The sequence below is a fragment of the Macrotis lagotis genome, chromosome X, assembly GCF_037893015.1.
Source record: "Macrotis lagotis isolate mMagLag1 chromosome X, bilby.v1.9.chrom.fasta, whole genome shotgun sequence".
In the NCBI taxonomy this organism is placed as follows: domain Eukaryota; kingdom Metazoa; phylum Chordata; class Mammalia; order Peramelemorphia; family Peramelidae; genus Macrotis; species Macrotis lagotis.
In genome coordinates this window covers 141,301,564-141,322,989 of record NC_133666.1, presented here as the reverse complement: position 1 = coordinate 141,322,989, position 21,426 = coordinate 141,301,564, and the positions used below count along the sequence as shown (strand labels likewise).

At 43.1% G+C, this 21,426-nt stretch overlaps 1 protein-coding gene across 6 annotated transcripts in view; it reads left to right on the top strand.

Moving 5' to 3' along the window:
- TNRC18 (trinucleotide repeat containing 18) overlaps positions 1-20,233 on the top strand; it is a 152,547-nt gene extending 132,314 nt beyond the window's left edge. For 3 of the 6 annotated variants that reach the window (XM_074208318.1, XM_074208315.1, XM_074208314.1), the window contains 9 exons: positions 2,348-2,465; positions 4,758-4,833; positions 5,576-5,684; positions 7,667-7,783; positions 8,507-8,671; positions 10,375-11,717; positions 13,417-13,653; positions 15,270-15,344; positions 16,904-20,233. In XM_074208318.1, the coding sequence (XP_074064419.1) occupies positions 2,348-2,465; positions 4,758-4,833; positions 5,576-5,684; positions 7,667-7,783; positions 8,507-8,671; positions 10,375-11,717; positions 13,417-13,653; positions 15,270-15,344; positions 16,904-17,110 (2,447 nt within the window). In that variant the 3' untranslated portion in view covers positions 17,111-20,233. The remainder of the gene's footprint in view (positions 1-2,347; positions 2,466-4,757; positions 4,834-5,575; positions 5,685-7,666; positions 7,784-8,506; positions 8,672-10,374; positions 11,718-13,416; positions 13,654-15,269; positions 15,345-16,903) is intronic. The other 3 variants (XM_074208316.1, XM_074208312.1, XM_074208313.1) reach the window with 2 other exon arrangements.
- Positions 20,234-21,426: the final 1,193 nt, after the last annotated feature.

The following is a 21,426-nucleotide window of genomic DNA, read 5'->3' as shown; positions in this document are numbered from 1 at the left end:
AATAGAATTTAAATTTGAAAATTTAATAATTTTTTTATAAATAAAAAAATTTAAAGTATAAATGACAGCTATTATTGTTGTTATTAACTGAGAGACCGATCCATCCTTCAAATGAGTTTAGATCTATGGTAGTTCAAAGTGCTATTAATACTTTAAGAGTATGCCTATTAAAGGCATCAGACTTCTAAAGCTCTCAAGAAAATCTAAAACATGTGGTGATGAAAGCCCTATCTGTGAATGCTGTCTAGACTATCTACTGAAAAGGAAAGAGGGTGGGGAGGTTGTGCTCTAGCATTCTGGTTTTTGAACTTTAAATCAAGAGACAATTATTTAGTGCCTACTGTATATTAGAATGCTCATCTCTGGGGATACTTTTGAGAGGTTCACTATTTAATGGGGGGAAGAGAATATGGATATATTGGATAATGATAAATTGGAAATAATCGATTGAGGGAAAGCACTAGAATTGAAGGGAACCTTCTTAGAGAAGGTAGGATTTTTTGAAGGGAAGGGAAACCAGTCAATTGGAAGGGGAACATTCCAGGCATAGGGGACACCAGTGAGGATACCCAGAAACTGGAGATAGAGTGTCTTGGTTGAACCATAAGACCAATGTTACTGGAGTCAGTGGGAAGGAGAGGGTCTACAGCAAGGGTGGAGAAATTTTTTTTCTGCCAAGTATATTTATAACATGATTCTTGGGCTATATTTGGTTAAACATTTAATTCACCCCCCCCCTAAAATCTCCTATATTTATTGAATTTTGAGCCAGCATTTGCCTCGGCAATGCCAGATCAATACAGCTGGAGGACTGGAGGCTCCCTGCCCTGCATCTAAGGCATTAAAAAAGCCAGACAAGGTTGGGTGTATGTATGTATCATATATTATACATACATATATTTGCATATATATTGTCTGTGTGTGTCTGTGACAATTCACCTAACCTTTCATTACTCCAGGTCTTGCTCACTTTATTTAAGGGACTATTGCAGTAGTTTCCTAGTCATTCTCTCTGCCATAAGTCTCTCCTTCTGGATCAGCTTTATGGTAAAATGGATAGAGCACTGATCCTGGAGACAGGAGGACTTAAGTTCAGATTCAACCTCAGTCATTAGCTGTGTAACCCTGAGCAAGTCACTTAACTTTGATTGCCTCTCCGCCCCCATCAAAAAAAAAATCTCTCCTAGACTTAGCTGCCTGTTAAGATCTGGCTAGATCACCTCCCATTCGCTAAACCTCAGGCACTCCCTATCCCTTCCATGACTGGAGCAGAGCTCTTTATAACCTGCCTCAGCCTGTTCACCTTATACACCTTCCGTCCCACATACACCCACCTCCAGCCTGTTCCCCCTAAGAAGGCATTCCATCTTCTAATTTCTTGCATTTTCTCTGAATGTTCTCCCTCCTCATCCCTGCCTCCTGACTTCCTGCAAGTCCCAGCTAAAATGCCAGCTTCTACAGCAAGGGCTAGGAATGTCTGGCCCATGAACCGTGTAAGGCCCGTGAAATCATCGGGTCTGATGCTGCCATGGCAACTGCAGATGAATTTCAATATAGCTAGGAACTTTTTAGGTTAATTAATTAAATGTTTGACCAAATATAACAGGTTAATTTTTGAGTTGATGATTTTGTATGACTCTTGAATGATGTTATAAATATCCAAATGACCCTTGACAAAAAAAGGTTCCCCACCCCTATTCTACAGGAAGCCTCCCCAATCCTCTTTATTGCCAGACCCTTTCCTCTAAATTCTCTCCACCTCTTCTTGTTTGAATCTGCCTGGCTGCATGCTGTCTCCCCTACTGGACTGGGGACTTCTGTGTGTATATATATATGTCATTGGGAGAGTTTCCTAGACTGAGAGGTCTCTTTGATAATGAAAAATTTCATAGATCCAGTCCTATCCCCTTGATATGTGTGGCACCCTTCCCCTTCCCCCCAGCCTGGAGAATCGATAAGGGCTTGCAAGAATCCACTGCATGCATGTTGGTATCCCTGGGCTGATTTTGGACAGGGTTAAATCTCAAGTCAGGGTTGATCTTAAAAGATCAAATAGGACCAAGACCCAGAGAGGGGAAGGAAGCGTTGCAGGGGAGCCAGCTGCTCCACAGAGCGGGGGTGGAGAAACAAGCTCAAGGAGCTCACTCTTGGGGGGCGGGGAAAGGAGGAGAAAAAGACAAGTGAGAGGCCTTCTAATTGAGGTTCCCTGCATTTTGCTGAGTAGGAAGACTGACACTCATCTGGTGACAAGTAATAAATCCTTCCTGGCCAGGCACCACTTCTCTGTGCTGACTCAGACCCTTCTGATTGGGGAACAGGCTGGCTCATTCCTTTCCTTGTCCCACAGCCCCCCGATCCTGTATCATTGACAAGGATGAGCTGAAGGATGGACTGAGGGTCCTCATCCCCATGGATGACAAACTGTTGTATGCCGGACACGTGAAAACAGTGCACTCACCTGATATGTAAGTTATATGAGGGGATTACCCCCTCCCCCTAATCTGGGGAAAGGCATAAAATAAAGACTGAGAGAACTGGGGAAGTCACACTGCATTTGACACCATCCTAGGCCCATCCAGCAACATAGGGAAAACCAAGAAAAAAAAATGATGCATCAAGATAGGGCCTATTGCTGGTTAAATCCTTCAGTGGAGTCTGGTTGAGGCTTTTCAGATTTTCCAAAAGTCTGAAGCTCTGAAAACCCTTTTAATATAATTTATTACTCTGGACCAGAGTCTGGTGAAGCCTTCTCAGAAATACTTTTAAATTCTTAAAATAAAATGTATAAGATTAGAAAGAAAATCAACTACTATGAAATGCAGTTATCAAAATATTTTTAAAAAAACAAGTTTCTGGACCCAAGATTAAAAACTCCTGATCCTAGATCATGACTTCATTTAGACTGAGGAGTGTCTGTATAGTTTATTAACCAATGACTCAGTTCCTTCCTCTCAACCATTGCATCCAACTTAATTCAGAAAACATTTGTTAATAGTAATGTGTGCAGGGAGAGGACAATGAGAAGTAGAATGGTGTAATAGAGAAATGACCTAAAAGACAGGAAGACTTGAGTTTCAAATTCCCTAACATATACTGACTACTTAACCCCTTCTATTTTAGTTTCCTCATCTTAATATGGGCATAATAATAGAACTCACCCCTCGGGGTTAATGTGAAGATCAAATGAGATAAATAATTATAAAATGTTTATATAGTAAGTACTATATAAAGTTAGCTATTTTTATTATTAATATTTTTCCTGTCACTTTCTTAAATTCAGACAATTAGCAAAACAACCAAACTTTGATTTGTAGCATTTCCTGGCAAAGTAAGAAGTAAATTGCTCACACTGAAAATTGTGCCATCCAGTATCCTTAATCCCTAGACCTCACCATTTTAATACTCATTTTATATTGGCAAATAGTACTTCCAGGGATCATTGCCATTAAAAAAAAAAGGGTAATGGGAGGTGCATTTTTTTTTTTGACAATCGCCTTTCTCTTTCTAAGGTTCTTCTAATCTATTGTTTTGATCTCTCCAAAGTACCATTAAAACTCACCTACTAATGACAGATGGAGCAGTGCTAGTGTTAAGTGGTGACTGGGGCCAGGTTGGGGGGGACTGGAGTTAAGGAATCCAAGTCCTTCCATGAGTTTGAAAAATCAAATATAGCCCTAATTAGGCTATGCTGTTAGCTTGAACCACTTTGATTTAATTATTTAAAATCTTATTTTTATTTAGTTTTTAGTTTTTAGTTTTTGCAAGGCAATGGGGTTAAAGTGGCTTGCCCAAGGCCACACAGCTAGGTAATTATTGAGTGTCTGAGGTCAGATTTGAACTCAGGTCCTCCTGACCCAGGGCCAGTGCTCTATCTACTGTGCCACCTAGCCACCCCTATATTTATTTTTGTTAAATAACAAAAATTTATTCTCTACTCTCTCCTCCCCTCTCCAAAGAAAAACTCAAATTCCCAAATTGACCACATCCAAAAATATATCTTCTTCTGTTCTGAGCCCATCTCCTTTTCTCAAGAAATAGCATACATCCCTTTGGTCCTCTGGAATCACATTTGGCCACTACATTGAGCAAAGATCTTACATCTTACAAAATGTCTTTATGTTGTTGTTGTATATTTGTATTGTAAAACAACAACAAAGAGATTTCTCCCAGTTTTGCTTACTTTACACTATTTCAGTTCATACAAGTCTTCCTTGATTTTTCTAAAATCTTCCCTTTCATTTTTGTATTATTTTCATTTCCAAATATATCCCTAACCAGTGTGAAAGAATTTAAAAAGAGGGGAAAAAGAGCAGATCAGCAAATCAAACCACATATCAAGTGAGTCTGACACATATTTAATATTCCAAAGCCACACTCCCCCCACTTATCCAAAGAAGGGAGGTGCATTTTTTTGACAATTAATTGCCTGTCTCTTTCTAAGGTTCTTCAGTTCTATTGTTTTGATCTCTCCAAAGTGCAATTAAAACACACCTACTATTGACAGATGGAGCAGTACTAGGAGATTAGAGGAAAGGGCATGGAAAAAGGAAAGGACTTCACTGAAGGCGAGATCTCCCTTGACATCATTTGACCCATCAGAGGTAGTCAGAGAGGGAGTACCCTTCATTTAACAGTCCCAGTGGAAGGAAGCCATGCAAAGAGGAGGGAAGGAAGAGGAAAACAAGGAAGGAAGCTTTTGATATTGATGATAGTCAGTCTCCCAGTGGCTTGACACTTGAACTAATCTGGTGTTTTAGATATCGGGTGGTGGTGGAAGGAGAGAGGGGTAACCGGCCCCACATCTATTGTCTGGAGCAGCTCCTGCAGGAAGCGGTGAGTGAATGTGACCTTTTCCTTTGGATTGGAAGATGAGGAAGAGCAGGTGAAGAAAGTTTAGGAGGGAAAACATAACAATCATGCCATGGGATTCCAATTTCAAAGAGAAATATAGAGATTTAGGGCTTTTTTTTTCTCTCAAATCCTTTGACAGAGGCATTGAGTTAGGATGAAGACTAATCTCTCCCCAGGACTCCAGTTGTTTTTTAAAATAAATTTTTATTGATTTCTTTTGTTTTCATATCAACTAAATTTCCCCCTCTATCTATAATTTCCCATTCCCTTCCCAGAGAGGCATTCTAAATAACAAAATTTTATTTTAAAAAGGTAGAAAATGGAAAAGTGAGAGGGGGAAATCAGCAAAACCTCTCAATGCATTCTAAAAATCTGATCTTCAAGGGAGTGAGGAAGGTGGTTCTACGATTTTAAAGCGAATATATAAGAAAATTTAAAAAGCTTTTCATTTTCCCATTCCTTTGGAAAGACTGTTTTGGACACCCATGCTTACAGGTGATTTTTTACAATCTCTGGGTGAATGTAGTATTTCCCTTCACCATGACTGGAGCACCTGCTAATGTCAACTAATAACTCTCCAAAGGGTTTGGATCGAGGCAGGAAGCCAGTTTCTAAGCCCTGGTGAGGAGAACCCAAGGAATACTAGGGACAGACAGGGAGCATGATTCTTTCAGAGTAACCCAAAGAAACCTTAGTGTATTTTACCTGTTGCTGCCTCCCACAGATCATAGATGTGAAGCCACCTTCAATCAGATTCTTGCCTGAAGGAACCAGAATTGCAGCTTATTGGAGCCAGCAGTACCGCTGTCTCTACCCTGGCACTGTGGTCCGAGGTAAGCCATTCCTCTAACCACCATCTTGTCTGATCAGCTTTCTCAGTAATTTGATTTTTTTTTAAAGAAAGATTTTATTTGAGTTTTACAATTTTTCCCCCATTCTTGCTTCCCTCCCCCCCACCCCCCACAGAAGGCATTCTGTTAGTGTTTACATTGGTTCCATGTTATACATTGATCTCAGTTGAATGTGATGATAGGGAAATCATATCCTTAAGGAAGAAAAATAAAGTATGAGACAGTAAAATTACATCATAAATATGATGCTTCCCCCCCCCCCCCCAATTTGACAGTAATAGTGTTTGGTCTTTGTTCAAAGTCCATAATTCTTTCTCTGGATACAGATGGTATTTTCCATTGCAAATAGCTCAAAATTATTCCTGGTTGTTGCACTGTAGGGATGAGCAAGTCCATCAGGGCTGATCATCACCCCAAGTTGCTGTTAGGACATACAATGTTTTTCTGGTTCTGCTCATCTCACTTAGAATCAGTTCATGCAGATCTTTCCAGGCTTCTCTAAATTCCCGTCCCTCCTGGTTTCTAATAGAACAATAGTGTTCCATGACATACATATATCAAAGTTTGTTAAGCCATTCCCCAATTGTAGGACATTCACTTAATTTCCAATTTTTTGCCACCACAAACAGGGCTGCTATAAATATTTTTGTACAAGTGATGTTTTTACCCTTTTTTTATCATGTCTTCAGGGTATAGACCCAGTAGTGATATTGCTGGGTCAAAGGGTATGTACATTTTTGTTGACCTTTGGGCATAATCCCAAATTGCTCTTCAGAAAGGTTGGATGACTTCACAGATCCACTAACAATGTATTAGTGTCCCAGATTTCCTGCATCCCTTCCAACATTGATCATTGTCTTTTCTGGTCACATTGGCCAGTCTGTTTCTCAGTAATTTGTGTCATTGTCAGAAAAAGTTATAAATTCCTGCTTCAGCTCTGTCTTCATGTTGGTCCTCACATCCACCTCCATGTTGCCCTGGCTTCTTTTTTTTTGTTTTTAATATTTATTCTCATTTTGTACAAATAATGTTTTTTTATATATTAATAAAATATTCTTGTTTAAGAGTAAATGAAATACCCCCTCCCCCCCATAAATATAGACTTGCTTGAGTGATAAAGGGGAGAGAAAGAAAAATTAAAATTTTAAAAAAATAATAGTAATAATTGTAGGTATGGCCAGGTGGTGCAATGGATGGAGCACCTGGCTTCTTTCGAGACTTAGTTCAAATTCCACTTCCTACAGAAGACCTTTCCTGTTCTCCTCTAGTGCCCTTGCTTTCCCTAGCATAGTCTTTTCCATTTATATGCCTACTTAAGGTAGGGATCATGGTGTGTGTGTGTGTGTGTGTGTTGGGGGAAGAGATGGTTGGATGGACATCACCCTTCCAACCAGTACTGTTCTAAGACTATTACTGTCGAATTAGGGGAGAAAAAGCGAACTCAGTGATAAAATATCTTAAAGGACAAGGGACCATTCAGACTCACCATTCTCTTATCCCTCCACTCTCCTTATGTAATGCACTGAGGGAATTCTTGTGAATTGATTGAGTTGGATTTTACAAGAATGCTTCAAAAAAAAAATCATGAAATATCCTCCCTGCATTGTTATTCCATTTTATAGGTGGAGAAACTGAGTAATAAAGCAGTTAAGTAACTTTATCCAAAGTAGTTGCTGACCTCAAACTAGAATCCAAAGCCCCCAAATCAGTGATTTATCTTTCATCCTCCTAGAAGTCATTTGAACTGGGAACTGACTACTTGGGGATGGATTTTGTAAGAAGTCTTCCTTCCTTCAAAACTTTCTCTCTCTCTCTCTCTCTCTCTCTCTCTCTCTCTCTCTCTCTCTCTCTCAAACACACACACACACACACACACACACACACACACACACTACTACTACAATTTGAAGCTGGACCCGAGTGAGCACCCTTGTAATGACTCCTTTCCCTTCTCCTCCCCTTAGGGGCACTGGATCTTGAGGAAGACGGAGATCTGATCATGGTAGAATTTGATGATGGGGACACTGGGCGGATTCCCTTATCTCACATCCGACTCCTGCCACCAGACTACAAGATACAGTGTAAGTGTGGGTAGAGACCTGGGAGGTGCAGGGCTAGGGTGGCACTCCCAGGCCTGGGTTTCGGACCCTCAGCTGCTTCTTTGGTTAGTGCCCTCCAGCAAATCTGTCTCAGACTTGATCTTGAGCTTCCTAAGCCTGGCTCACTATGAATCAGAATTTTCTTCTGCAGGCTTTCTTCTGCCACAAGGGAATCCCAGGAAAATACAGCATGAATGTTTGTGACCTTTCCAGGAGTCACTTTCTATTTTCTAGATCTGACCTTAGACAGGGCCAGGCTAGCTCTGAAGTCCATATACCCATACTGGCTTTCTTCTCTTCCACAGGAGGACTCTAAGAACTGATTTGCTCTCTTTGTTTATTCTTCCTGATTGCCTGTAGGCAGTCTCATCATACATCTTCATGAATAGGAAAAAAAGAAATGAAGGGGATATTCATTTGGGGATTCCCTAGAGTGGGATAGGTATACTTTTTAATAGGGGATTCCCAGAACCTATCAAATGGTTAGAAAGTCCCTTTTTTCCCCTACAGTTGCCCATAAACCCTGAGCTTGCAGTAAGCTCCTGGCATAAGGGAAGGCCGAGGAATAGCAAGTGTACTGGGGGGGATGTAGACATCCATGTGCAGGAATGGAAATGCCAGGGAGTAGACTCAGCCTGTTTTGTTCTGACTCATCTGCCCATGGACACGGCCACTTTTGAGCCTTTCCTGTACCTGCTTCTACAGGTGCAGAACCCTCCCCTGCTCTCCTTGTGCCCAATGCTAAACGTCGAAGCCGAAAATCCAGCAAGGATGTGGGAGAAGGAAAAGAGGGTAACTCTATGGGGTCTGAAGAATCTGGAGCTAAGGGCAAAGGTCGTGGGCGGAAACCAAGCACCAAGGGCAAATGTGGTAAGTCAAACCTGGAGAAACTAAGTTTAGAGTTCTGAGTTCTCCCTCCTCCCTAGAATGAAAATTTTTCAAGGTGACTTCCTTATCCTATTATCACAAGATCGTAGATCTCATAATAGTAGCTAATATTTATAGAGCATCTTAAAGAGAGTCAAATGTTTTACAGATAGCTCTTTTGATCCTCACAACAGCCCTGGGAAATAGGTGATTTATTCCAATTTTACAGATGAGGAGGAGAGTTTGAATCCAGCCTCAGATACTTGCCACTTACTAGCTGTGTGACCTTTGGCAAGTCACTTAACCCTGATTGCCTCACACCCAGGACCATCTCCAGTCATCCTGATTCCTATATGGCCATTGGATCCAGATGGATCTGGAAGAGAAAGTGGGACTGGTGACTTAGCACAGGCCCCCTCATGCAAATTCAATTCATATGCTTGTCATGGCATCACCTCCCGATTTTGTGGTCATCTTTGAGAACAAACGACAAACATCACAGATGAGGAAACTGAGGCTAAAAGGTTAATTGGCTTACCTCAGGCCCTATGACTAGTAAGTTTCTAGGCAAGATTTGAATTCAGACCTTCCCAAATTCTAAATTTTTTAGTGTTTTATCCTAGCTTTCTCTAGAGCTAAAAGGGATCACAGAGAGTATCCAGGTCAATCCTCCCATTTTACAGATGAAGAAACTTGAATCCCAGAGAGATTCAGTGACTTGCCTATTTCAAATGATCACAGACAGATCCAAAGGCAGATCAATGATCAGAGACCATGTCCAACCCCCTTGTTTTTAACCATGATCTAAATGAAAGCTCTCTAGTCTTGAACAGCCTCTGAATGTCACAATCTTTCATCTAATGTCCATTTGAATCAATCTGGTTTGCAGCCAGGTCATGACATTGCTTTCTTGAATAGCAGATGTACTGCCAAACCTTGTCTTCTTTTGCCCCTTGATGAGAAAAGGTTGGGAGGTTGCTCACCTTGTAACTATTCAAAGAAGCTAAATCCCCCATGGGCATGAATCATCTTATGAAGGTCAGAACCTTGGACATAAATGGAGGCCTAGAGGGGTTAAGGTATCATCCTTCACTTTTAAGCAGGGGAAGTAGCTTTGCCCTCTCATTGCACATTCCTAGACTCTCAGTTGGCAACAGAATCTTCACCCAACAGGCTGGGTGAAGTCATGAGTCTGATCCAGGATGATAAACTCCTTTATTTTTCTGACTATTCATCCCTGGAAATCAGACTCACCTTCTTCTCCCCTCTAATTTCTTTTCCCTTTAGTTGTAGTGCTAGCTTTCATTTGCATTACTGGGAGAATAAGTCAAGATATTAACAGTGCTCAACTAGGGAGAAGACTGGAGGAATTCCATTGACAATTATTTACCTAGAAAAGAGCTTCCCAAGTTTTGCCTAGAGAAACCTCTTTTAAACACTTCCCCTCCCCATATCACCTCCAGTGAGCCATGTTATCAGGTGGCTGGGGGGAGGCAAAACTTAGGGTTGTCCATTGGCTTGGAGATTTCAGACTTGGTTGAGTAATTCCGGGTAGTAATTGATATGGCAGTTGGGGCCAGGTTCCAGAGCCCTCCGCTGTGTCCCTATGGCTCACGGAGATCTCCATTTAAGGAAGTCCCTTCTTTTAATGTGCTCCCTTCTCTCTAAAGGGTCTTTAAGCATGTCTATTTTCTGTCCCTTTCCAGAAGAGGCGAGTCTTCCAGAAGAAGTGGCCCAGACTGACTCTTCTCCAGGTGCCTCTTTGACGCAGGAGAAGCCAGGCAACCTGGGCAAACCTGGAACCAAGAACTCCAAGAAGAATCTGACGACGGGGCTCCCTGAGGAGAAGCGGAGCAAAGCAGCCAAGATGAGAATGCCCCCCAAGCTGCATGGCCCAGGGCCACCCTCTTTTCAGACACCCACGTTCAGTAACGCATTGGCCCCAGAGGCATATGGGGAATTGACAGCTTTCAGCACCTCTGACAGCTCCTCTGGGAGATCGAAGGCAAAGAAGGGCAGGGTGGCTGAGGAGGCGGCTGAGTTTGGTCCAGTTTCCAAGGGCTCGAGGAGGCCAGCAGAGAGTGAGCTTCTCATCAAGTTGGACCATGAAGGGGTGACCTCCCCCAAGAGCAAGAAGACAAAGGAGGCCATGATGTTGTTGGAGGACTCAGGCCTGAGCAGCCGAAGGGAGAGCAAGAACCTGGTGGGACTGGGCAGCTATTCTGCCCTGGGTGGTGGTGAGTCGAAGGCCAAAAGCACCCGAGGGAAGGCCCCTGAAGAGGACTCTTTGGCGTCCAGTTTTTCTGGCAAGTTTGATGGCTCTGGGGACCCACTGGCCACCACAGAGAAGGACAAGGGCAATGCAGAGACAGGAGAAGCAGCCGAAGAGTCAGAGAGCAGCAGCAGCAGCAGTAGCAGCAGCAGCAGCAGCAGCAGCAGTTCAGAGACTGAAGGGGAAGAGGAGGGAGACAAGAATGGAGGGGATGCCCGTGGGGAGGACAGTAGTTCCTCCAGTTCTCGAGCCTCTAGCCCAATGTCTTCATCCAATTCCTCCTCCTCCTCTTCCTCCTCCTCCTCCTCCAGCAGTTCTTCCTCTTCTTCCTCTTCCTCTTCCTCATCGTCATCATCCTCTTCCTCTTCTTCCTCCACCTCCTCCAGCTCCAGTTCCTCCTCCTCCTCCTCCTCTTCCTCCACAACAGATGAAGATTCTTCCTGCAGCTCAGATGACGAGGCAGCTGAGGAGACCCAGGCTGGCCCTTCCTCCGTCCAGCCAGACCTCCCTCCCAAGTCGGCCAAGCAGGCAGGGAAATCTCGGACTTCTTCCCACCCTCCGGGCAAGAAGCAGCCTCAGCAGCCACCAACTCCTCAGGCACAGAAGACACAGCCTGGGGGCAGCAAGAGCCGCCCCAAAAAGCGTGAAGGGATCCACCTGCCCACTACCAAGGAGCTGGCCAAGCGGCAGAGGCTGCCATCTGTGGAGAACAGGCCCAAAATCGCCGCCTTCCTCCCAGCCAGGCAGCTGTGGAAGTGGTTCGGCAAACCTACTCAGGTAATGAATCTCTCATCCCTTGGTACCCCATGCCTTGACCTCATTGGTCACTGTGAAGGAGGGGCATTCTATAGAGCAGCTTTGTCAATAATAAAAATACCTTTATTGAGTACTTTTGGTCCTCATGGTAACCCTGTGAGGTATATGCACTATATGAAGGTCATAGAAATAAAATGATTTGCCCAGAATTCATAGTGAGACAGGGTTTGATCTCTGGTCTTTTTGACTGCAAGCTTAGCTATCTATTCACTGTATTACCCAGATCATTGGATCTTAGAGATCATCTAGTACAATCACCTCATTTTTACAGTTAAGGAAATTGAGGCCCAAAGGAATGAAGGGTTATGATGGTTATGTCAGAGGTGGGATTTGACCTTGGGTTCTCTGATCAAATTCATGACATGCAAAGCAATAAATTAGAAGAGGCTTCTATGTTTTACCAAAAGATTTAGTTAGAGTTTTTACTTGAAATATCAGATCTTCTAATATAACTAAAATGATTCAATTAACACCAGTTTCATTTTACATACAATTTCACAAATCTCTTTATTATGAAAATCAGAGTCCAGTCATCCCATAGGAGGGTCTTCCTTCTCTTTCCTGTGGAGGGTCCATAGGCTAGCCATTGAAAGTCATCCCTGTCCCATTCTGACCAATGAGCAAAAAATGAATTGACAAGCTGTTCACCTAATGGATGAACATACCTTTGTGTCCACCTTTCCAGTCCCAAGAGCATGTTAACTAACATTTCCTAATGTGGCTGGCTTTTTCTTTCTTTCTTTTTTTTTTTTTTGCTAAGAGAAGCTAGAAGTGCCATTGAAGTTTGGCTGTGGCCTGTTGAAGCAAGACTCTTATTGCCATCTGGGAGTCAACCCAACCATAGACCTTGGCCAGATCTCCCTTTGCTAAATCTGATGGCATTGCCTAGTCCTCTAGATAACAGTAACCCTAACATTATTTAGAATCATGCTTTTCTTTTCTTTTAGCCACAGAAACCAAAGGAATTTTTCATTTATCCTGGTGATCAAAGTATAGGTGGGAGTAGAGTATATGAATCCCATCTTACAGATGGGGTAACTGAGTCACAGAGAGGCCTTGTCCTTAAGATGTAAGGCATTTAGTCTGAGCCTTCCCTGCAACCAAGGAATCTTTGATTTTTTTATGTGTAGTCTAGTAAAGCCTTATGGACCCCTTCGCACATGAATGGTTTGGATTACAAAGGAAATCAATAATATTGAAAAAAAATGTTGTCAAAACACTTTTTTTTAATTTTAGGTTTTTGCAAGGCAAATGGGGTTAAGTGGCTTGCCCAAGGCCACACAGCTAGGCAATTAAGTATCTGAGGCTGGATTTGAACTCAGGTACTCCTGACTCCAGGGCTGGTGCTCTATCCACTATGCCACCTAGCCACCCCCATCAAAACACTTTTAAAAAAATTCCAAAACTTTATAGGACCTAGATTAAGAAACCCTGCTGTAAACCATGACGTAAGTATGAGTCTCTTTGTGTCTTCCCCTCAATTCCTAAAAGGCAGAGATTGTGACTTCTTTTTCTGGATCCTTAGAATTTATTGGCACAAAGATGATACTTATAAAGAAAACTTGGGGATGGATCAATGCCTTCCCTCATATACCTGTTCAAGTGCTAGCATAGATGTATACTTGTATACATGTGACCTAATATTTTTGGCTTTCCACAGAGGCGAGGCATGAAAGGCAAGGCCAGGAAGCTTTTTTATAAAGCCATCGTCCGAGGGAAGGAGATAATCCGTATTGGCGACTGTGCTGTCTTCCTGTCGGCTGGCCGGCCCAATCTGCCCTACATTGGTCGCATTCAGAGTATGTGGGAGTCATGGGGGAACAACATGGTGGTGAGAGTCAAATGGTTCTACCATCCTGAGGAGACCAATCCTGGCAAAAAACTCAACGAAGGCAAGGTAGGTGGCAGGGTCCCAAGCTAGGCAGAACAACATCCCTCAGGAGCTGAAGTTCTGGTCCCCCAAAATAGCCAATAGATAATGTTTAAGTGTGCTAAGCTCTAAGAAAAACCTCCGTTCTTGGACCCCTGTCTGCCAGTTGCTCAGTTATCTTTGTCCTTGGAGTGGAACAGGAAATGTTCCCAAGGAAGTGAGAAGCCAAGCCAACCAACATCTTTAATATTGATAGCCAATTGGTAGGAAATCCAAGTGGCAGGACCCATCTTGAAGAATTCCCACTTCACTGCTGTAAGTTTCAGTGGGTGGTCTGTTTTTATAGTTAATCCTTACTCCATGGTTTCTTAATCTTATTTTTGTGCTACGAACCTTTTTTGGTAATCTGGTAAAACCTCTGGACTTCTCAGAATCACATGTTATCCTAAGGTGAAATAATGTTTGTAAGGAATTTTGTAAGGAACCATAAAGCATTAATATAAATTACAGCTATCATTATTATTATATGCATAATCTAAAATACATAAGATTACAAAACTAACAAATTATATTGAAATAGTTGTCAAAATATTGAAAAAATTCATAGACCCCAGGCTAAGAAGCCCTGAGATGCTGTTTTGGGATGAATAGAGAGAGAGGGCTTCAGAGTCAGGAAGTCCAGGGTTTAAGCCTGACTGATGACTCAAATCCCTTAACCTCTCAGTACCCTGGGCAACTATTAGACACTCTGAAGTTGCAGGTAGGTGCTACCTGCCTTGGCAGGGGGAATTCCCTCCCCTAGTGAAGTCATAGGTCCAGTTTGAAACAAAATGCTTTCTAACATCAATGCTTTATTTTCCATCCTGAATCCATCATTCACTCATAGTGTTCAGTGAATTATAGTTGGATATCGTAGTTTTGTAGAGGTTTTCTCTGATATTTAAACAGATGAGGATGGTGTAGAGTATTAGTTCTTAATTTCAGGTCTTTAAATTCATCCATTCATTATTTATTTAGGCAATTGGGGTAAAGTGACTTGCCCAGAGTCACCTAATTGGTCTGAGGCTGGATTTGAACTTATATCCTTCTGACTCCAGGGCTAGTGTTCTACCCACTTTGCCATATAGCTGCCCCTCTTTAACTATTTCAATATAATAGTGTTCTTTTGTAATATTTTATATATATATATATATATGTTTTATTTTTGCATTTAAAAGCCTCCTAAGAAGGGTCTAGAGGCCTCACCAGATTGCCAGAGGGAACAGAACAGAAAAAGATTTAATAACACATCTGATTCATTTTGTCCCCCCAAATATCTATGGGTGATAATGCTTGGGGAGCCACTGCTTTAACTGAAGCATCCTCTAGAGATGAGATGGTAAAATCATCTTCATTGCCTTTCTGGTGCCTTTGTTGTTGTCTAGAAAGACCCCAAATAGCATGTTGAAGCCTATAAGAAGCCCAAGCCCAGGTCTGGGATTCAGAAATAGGATCAATCCAAGAGTGACCATCAGGGAAGAGAAATTTGGATGTGTCTGGAGCTGCCCAATTCTTCTGGATCCCTGGGACTGGGTGGAGGGAACAACTTTGGCAGGTCATCTGTGTATTCATTGATGTCTTCTTGTCTCTGCTTTGGGAAACAGCGCTGGGATCAGAAATCAGGGAGGAGTGTCCCCACAGCCCTGCAGACCTCTAGCCAGAGGAAGGACTTCATGGAGGTAGGTAAAATGGAAATGACTCATCCCTCTCCTTCAGAGAGCTGGCTCATGGGCTCTGTAGTATCTTGTATGGGAGGAACAAGGAATGGTTTGATTTGTAGACTTTGGTCAACTCCCTCTCTTAGAAAATAATGAAAATCTAGAACTAAAAAGGATGTTCAATGCAAGGGGATCATAGATTTAGAGATGAAAGGACACTTTTCAACAGTTATCTTAGTTGAACTTCTTCATTTTATAGTTAAGGAAACTGAGCCTCAAAGTTTAAGTCACCCATCCAGGCTCATACAACTAGTTTATCTCAGAAGTAAAATTTCAGTACAGGTAATTCCAGAATAGCATTTTCTCCCCTTAAGGCACTCTGCTAGAAACCAGAGAAGTAAAGGATTCAAATTTACACAGGGAGTTCATGGCAGGGCCAGGACTAGAAACAAGGGTGTCCTGGGGTCAGCTCCAATCAGTTTGAAAGAACTAATTATTAAATATTCACTATGAGCATTTGCATATTGGAAATCAGAAAATGCTACAGATCAGGGTTTGATGTGTTGTTCTATTTTAAAAAGTGATGGAGAATATATTAATTATGTAGTTTAAACTTAAAAGTGTGTCCTGTGAACTGTTTCTTTTTTTTTTTTCTCCCTGGAGAGCTGGTTTTTCAATATTTACTACTACTCCACTATAACATCCACTAGAAGCTAAGTCTTTGGACAGTAATGAAAAGAAATCCATGCTTTTCTGATATCATCAGGTTGCTTCTCCAGAGCCAGATGCCTAATTAAGAATATCTTGTATCCTTCCTGGCTTTGTTAGAAAAATCTGAATTCAAATATGGTCTCAGACAAGTTGTTAGATGTGTGACTCTGAGCAATTTTATTTTTCTTTGGTTCATTTGCCTGAGTTTCTTCTGTAAAATGGGGATAATCATACCATCTACCTTCTAGGGTTATAGTAAGGATAAACTGAGACCACATTTCCAAAATGTTTTGCAAACCTTAAAAGTACATTATAAATGGGAGTTATTATTTGCCCAAAGAATTGCTTCAAGCCATTAATATTTGGGTTGATAGCAGAAGTAAATTAGGAGATTCTTTTTACTTTTCAGAAAGATTCACTAGAAAATTTCTTCTTAAAACACCCATTCTAACCCTGGAAGTTTGAAATAGTATTGACTTGACAGATTCAGTTTATGTAACTACTTTTGGGGGGCATTGTTCTGCCTATAGTGGAAAATGAGGCACAATTAAACAAATAGCTTTTGAAGTACCAAGCTAAGGGTGTTGATTTACCATGAGGTAGGTTAAGTTGATATAGTTGTGAAGAGAATGTTGTACTTGAGTCTGAGAGACCTGAATTCAAATCCTCCCTCAAACACTAGGTATATGACCTCAAGCAAATCTCTTAAGTCTTCTGAGACTCAGTTTCTTCATCTGTAAAAAGAATAACACATAGCCATGCAATGTAAATCACTTTTCAAACCTTAAAGGGGTATGTAAATTGCTGGTTTTCATTATCATCATTATTATTATTACAAACTTAATCTTTCTTCCCTAATTCCCCATCAGCGGGCCTTGTACCAGTCATCACATGTGGATGAGAATGATGTTCAAACAGTCTCCCATAAGTGTCTCGTTGTTGGCCTGGACCAGTATGAGCAGATGCTGAAGACCAAGAAGTACCAAGACAGCGAGGACCTGTATTACCTGGCGGGGACCTATGAGCCCACCACAGGCATGATTTTTAATACAGATGGAGTCCCAGTCATCTGTTGAGTTACTGAGAAGAAAGGGGAGAGATCCTAGCCAACCCCCAAACCAGGATCTCTCTCCGTTCTGAACAGAGGGATCAGAAGAAGATAGAAAGGGAGAGAGAGAGAGAGAGAGAGAGAGAGAGAGAGAGAGAGAGAGAGAGAGAGAGAGAGAGAGAGAGAGAGGAGAGCGCTATATAGACGACATGATTGTTTCTTTCACTTGCCTAACCTCTGAGTCGTTGAGTGGGGGGAATCACATAGGGATGGCAAATGCTCAGAGAAAGAGACTGAAGATGCCTTCAAGACAGCGCCAAGGACAGACTCTCACCCTAACCCCCCCTACTCCCTTTGCCGGCCCCCTCACCCGGCTGCCCGCATGGAAAAAGGGCTCATGACCAGCTGCCTTTGCCTCCCCTGGGAAAAAAAAGGGGGGAGATTCTCATGATCACTGCCACGGCGAGGGAGATCTCTGTGTACATGCGTGTGTGTGTGTGTGTGTGTGTGTGTGTGTATGTGTGTGAGTTGTGTGAGTTGTGTGAGTGTGTCTCCAGCCTCCATTCAGAATCCTGAGGTGCCCTTGGCTGGGGACACGGGAAGAGGTCAGGGTATATTAAAAATAGCTGATGCTCCCTCACCTTCCAGTTGCCCTGGATGGGGTGGGAAGCCCAGCTTCTCTGGAGCACCTTGGACATGCTTGGCTCTTGGGGTGGTCGGCAGGTGGGTTTTTCACTCCGACTGCTGCCCAGGCCCTGGAGGATGGCGCTTTAGGAATAGCACGTCGTCTTTGGCAGTGGTCTGGACAGCAGCAGAAGGAGCCCAAGAGACACTCGGAGGAGGGGGGCCTGCAATTCATGTTTGATCACAAATCAACAAAATACGGAATCTGTGGATGGCAGAAGGCGAGGGAGAGGGGAAAGGTTTGAAAGGAAGCAAAATGGCCCGAATTCAGGATATAAACTGCACGAGAACTCTTTCCAAGGAAACTCCCAAATCCAGATCGACTTGTGGGTGGAGAGATCTGTTTCCCAAACTCAGAGCTGGCCCGGCTCCCAGGCAGTGCCGTCGGGAGGTGTGTGACCAGAAGAGCAAGCCGGGGGAAGCAGATTACCAGCTCCCCCCTCCCCAGCCTGCGCATCCCCAACCGCAGAGGGTGACTGGAGATGGTGCCGTTGGTCCCCAGCGGGCGCTCCCAATCCCTGTTCCAAAGCTGCATCTCTGCCTCTTGCTACACTGCTCCACCAACCCTAAAGATGAAGCTCCAATGGCCTGTCTATTCATGGAGAAGTCCCAGCTGCCCCACCAGGCCTGTTCAATTAGCAGGCTCAAAGGGATCATGACATAAAAAATAAATAGCCAGAAGTGTCTGGGGCCCAGGCCCTTGCACTCAGGAGGGGGTGCACCTATTCCTGCTTGGGGCACCCCATCCCAGGCCCCCCTCCAAGGATGGCCGAGGGTAATGCCTCACACTCCTGGGAGCGCAGCTTCCGAGGACACATTTTGGACTCATCTGCAATGGTACTTGGGGCAAATCCTCGGGAAGGGAAGAGATGAGGGGCAAGCCCACCTTGCAGCGCTCACACTACGAAGAACCACAAATGGTGCTGAAATTGTCACCCCCTCACTTGCCCCCGCACCCCCAGTCCCTCTCCCAGATCAGGGCTCCCCAAGAGCCTCGAGGAGAATGCTGTTTCTTAACCTGTACAGTTTTAATGTACCGAAAAGACTCTAGCCCCCCTGTATCATACGTCTTTAAATGGATTCAACTTTTTAATTATATATATAAATATAAATATATATAAATATATATATAAATATAAACTTTTTAAAACTGTGAAAAAAGTTATGGAATTATAAAGTGAACACGGTCTGACGTTTAGAATATTTTTTATTTCCTGTTGGATTGTGATTGTAAAGCATTGGGCTCACATGCCACACTTCCACGCACACCCCACCCCATCCCACCCTACCCCCTTAGACCTAAAGTGTACTGTACTCACCCCAATAGACTGTGTGCGGACATAGGGAGAAGAGAAGCCTGAAAGTGAGCGAGCGACCGATGGAGCGCGGTTCCCGTGCCCAACAGAAAGCACTTATCTGCCCCAGCGCCTTCTAGGAAAACACAAGGGTTTGTCCAGACAATCGCGAGGGAAGGAAAGCCAGACTTCGGTTTTGTTTTGGGGGGATTTTTTTTTTGTTTTTAATTTTTTTTTTTTTGCAATTTTGTTTGTTGGCGAATTCTGTGTGATCTTTTTTCATAAAAAAAAAAGATTCAACTGAAAAAAAAAACCCCAACCAACTGTTTTCTGGTCTGGTTTTTCCTAGGGGGAAAGAATGTGGTGCTACTTCTCTCTAGTGTGGGGGAGTGAGGGGGATTGCAATGGAAGAAGGATTGAATGTTCATGTGTGTGGTGGGCTGTCTTAGCACCACAAGGCTTGGGGAACCTTTGAAGTCCAACCTGGAGATCTTGTCTGAGATCTTAGCTTAATCATGGCTAGCAAAGGAGCAGAATTCCTGGCTTGGCAAAGGCCAAGTTGACTGCCCCATCTGACCCTGACACCAGGATGGGGCAACCAACTACCCACAGTTGAAGGAAGAAAATGGGAACTATCTTACTGAATGAGATGTCAAATGGACTGCTGAAAGGAAATGCAAGCTACTCCTCTACATCAAATGAGTAGGCACACCTGCCTTGGGCACTGCCAACTTGATGTTTCTCATCCCCAAAGAAAGGGAATTACAGTGTTGTGGGTTCAGAGATGGGTCATAGACTTTCTCTCCCACTCTTGGAGAATACATTCCAAATATGCACCTAGATTTACCAATGTGTTAGTCACATGATCCTACATGAATTGTTGGAGGTGAGATAGGATGTGAAGGAGATGGCTATTCTATTGGGGAACTACCCTGCTCTCCAGGCAGGAAGATTATGACTGGGGTATTGGTGGGGTTGAGTGGAGAGAGTGTCAACCTAAGACTTGGCTCTACATTCTCAAAGCAGAAAATGGTGACAGTCTTCCTACAATAACCTTTCCAAGGTGCCTCTTTTGGATGGGTCAGATCCAGGGGTAGAAGGATTGATGTATAGGCACTTCCCTCTGTATTTTCAGGAACCTAGAAAGGTATGACTTCAGCACCTTTCTGGAAGGATGATTCCCCCCTCCCCCCCACCCTAGGCTATTGTGGGATATTCTGAAGCATCTGAGCAGAGGGATTGCAAAGGGGATGCCTGGAGGCTAGCTCAAGCCTATTATTAGATTGGGGGCAAGGACTGACTTGGGACCTCTGAAAACAGGTTAGACAAGTTGCTTCAGGGCCAGACTACTGGGACAAAGTTTGCAGGTCACTGCTGAGCCCTTCTTTAGTTTATTAAGCATTTATCAAAGGCTCATGGACCAGGAATTGTTAAGCATTTGGAATACAATGAAAGGCAAAATAGCAAACCAGTCCCTGCCCTCAAGGAGTTCACAGTCCAATAGAACATGTGAACAACTGTACAAACCATACACAAAGGGGAGTTGCTTGCATTAAGGGGGATTGGGAAAGGCCTTCTGTAGAAGGTGGAATGTTAGCTGGAACACGGAGGAAGCCAGCCGGAGGCAATAATGAGCAAGGAAAAAATTCCAGGTAGAGGGAAAAAGCCAGAGAAAATGATCAGAAGTTGGGAGATAGGGTGATAGAGTTGTATTTGAGGAACAGTAATGAGGCCAGTGTCACAGAATTGGAGAGTATATTCAGGAGAGGAACATATATGAAGGATGGGAAGGTAATAAGGGGCCAGCTTTTGAAGGTTTTTGAAGGTGATACAGTGGATAGACGTAAAGTCAAGACAACTTGCCAAGTCACTAGCTGTGTGACCCTGGGCAAGTCATTTCACCCTATTTGCCACCATTTCCTTATCTGTAAAATGAACTGGAGAAGGAAATGGAAAACCATACCAGTATCTCTGCCAAGAAAACCTCAAATAGAACTGCAAAGTGGATATAATGGAACAAAAAGCCAAAGTATTGGGTCATAGAGGTACTGGGGAGCCATTGGAGTTTCTAGAATGGGAAGGAGAGGATCAGGCTTGCACTTTAGGAAGATAATTTGGCAGCTGAATGAAGGAAGTATTGGTATTGGAGAGACTTAAGGTGGGAAGATCAACTAGAAGGTTATTGTAATAGTTAAGTATAAGGTGAGAGCTTGCCCTGGGGTATGGTGGTAATGTCATAAGAAAGAAAGTGGTTGTCTATGAGAGATGTTATCAAGGCAGAATAGACAGAACTTGACTACTGATTGGATTGGGTGGGGGGAGAATAAGCAGTCAAATAAAATGTCTAAGTTGCAAGCCCAGCTGA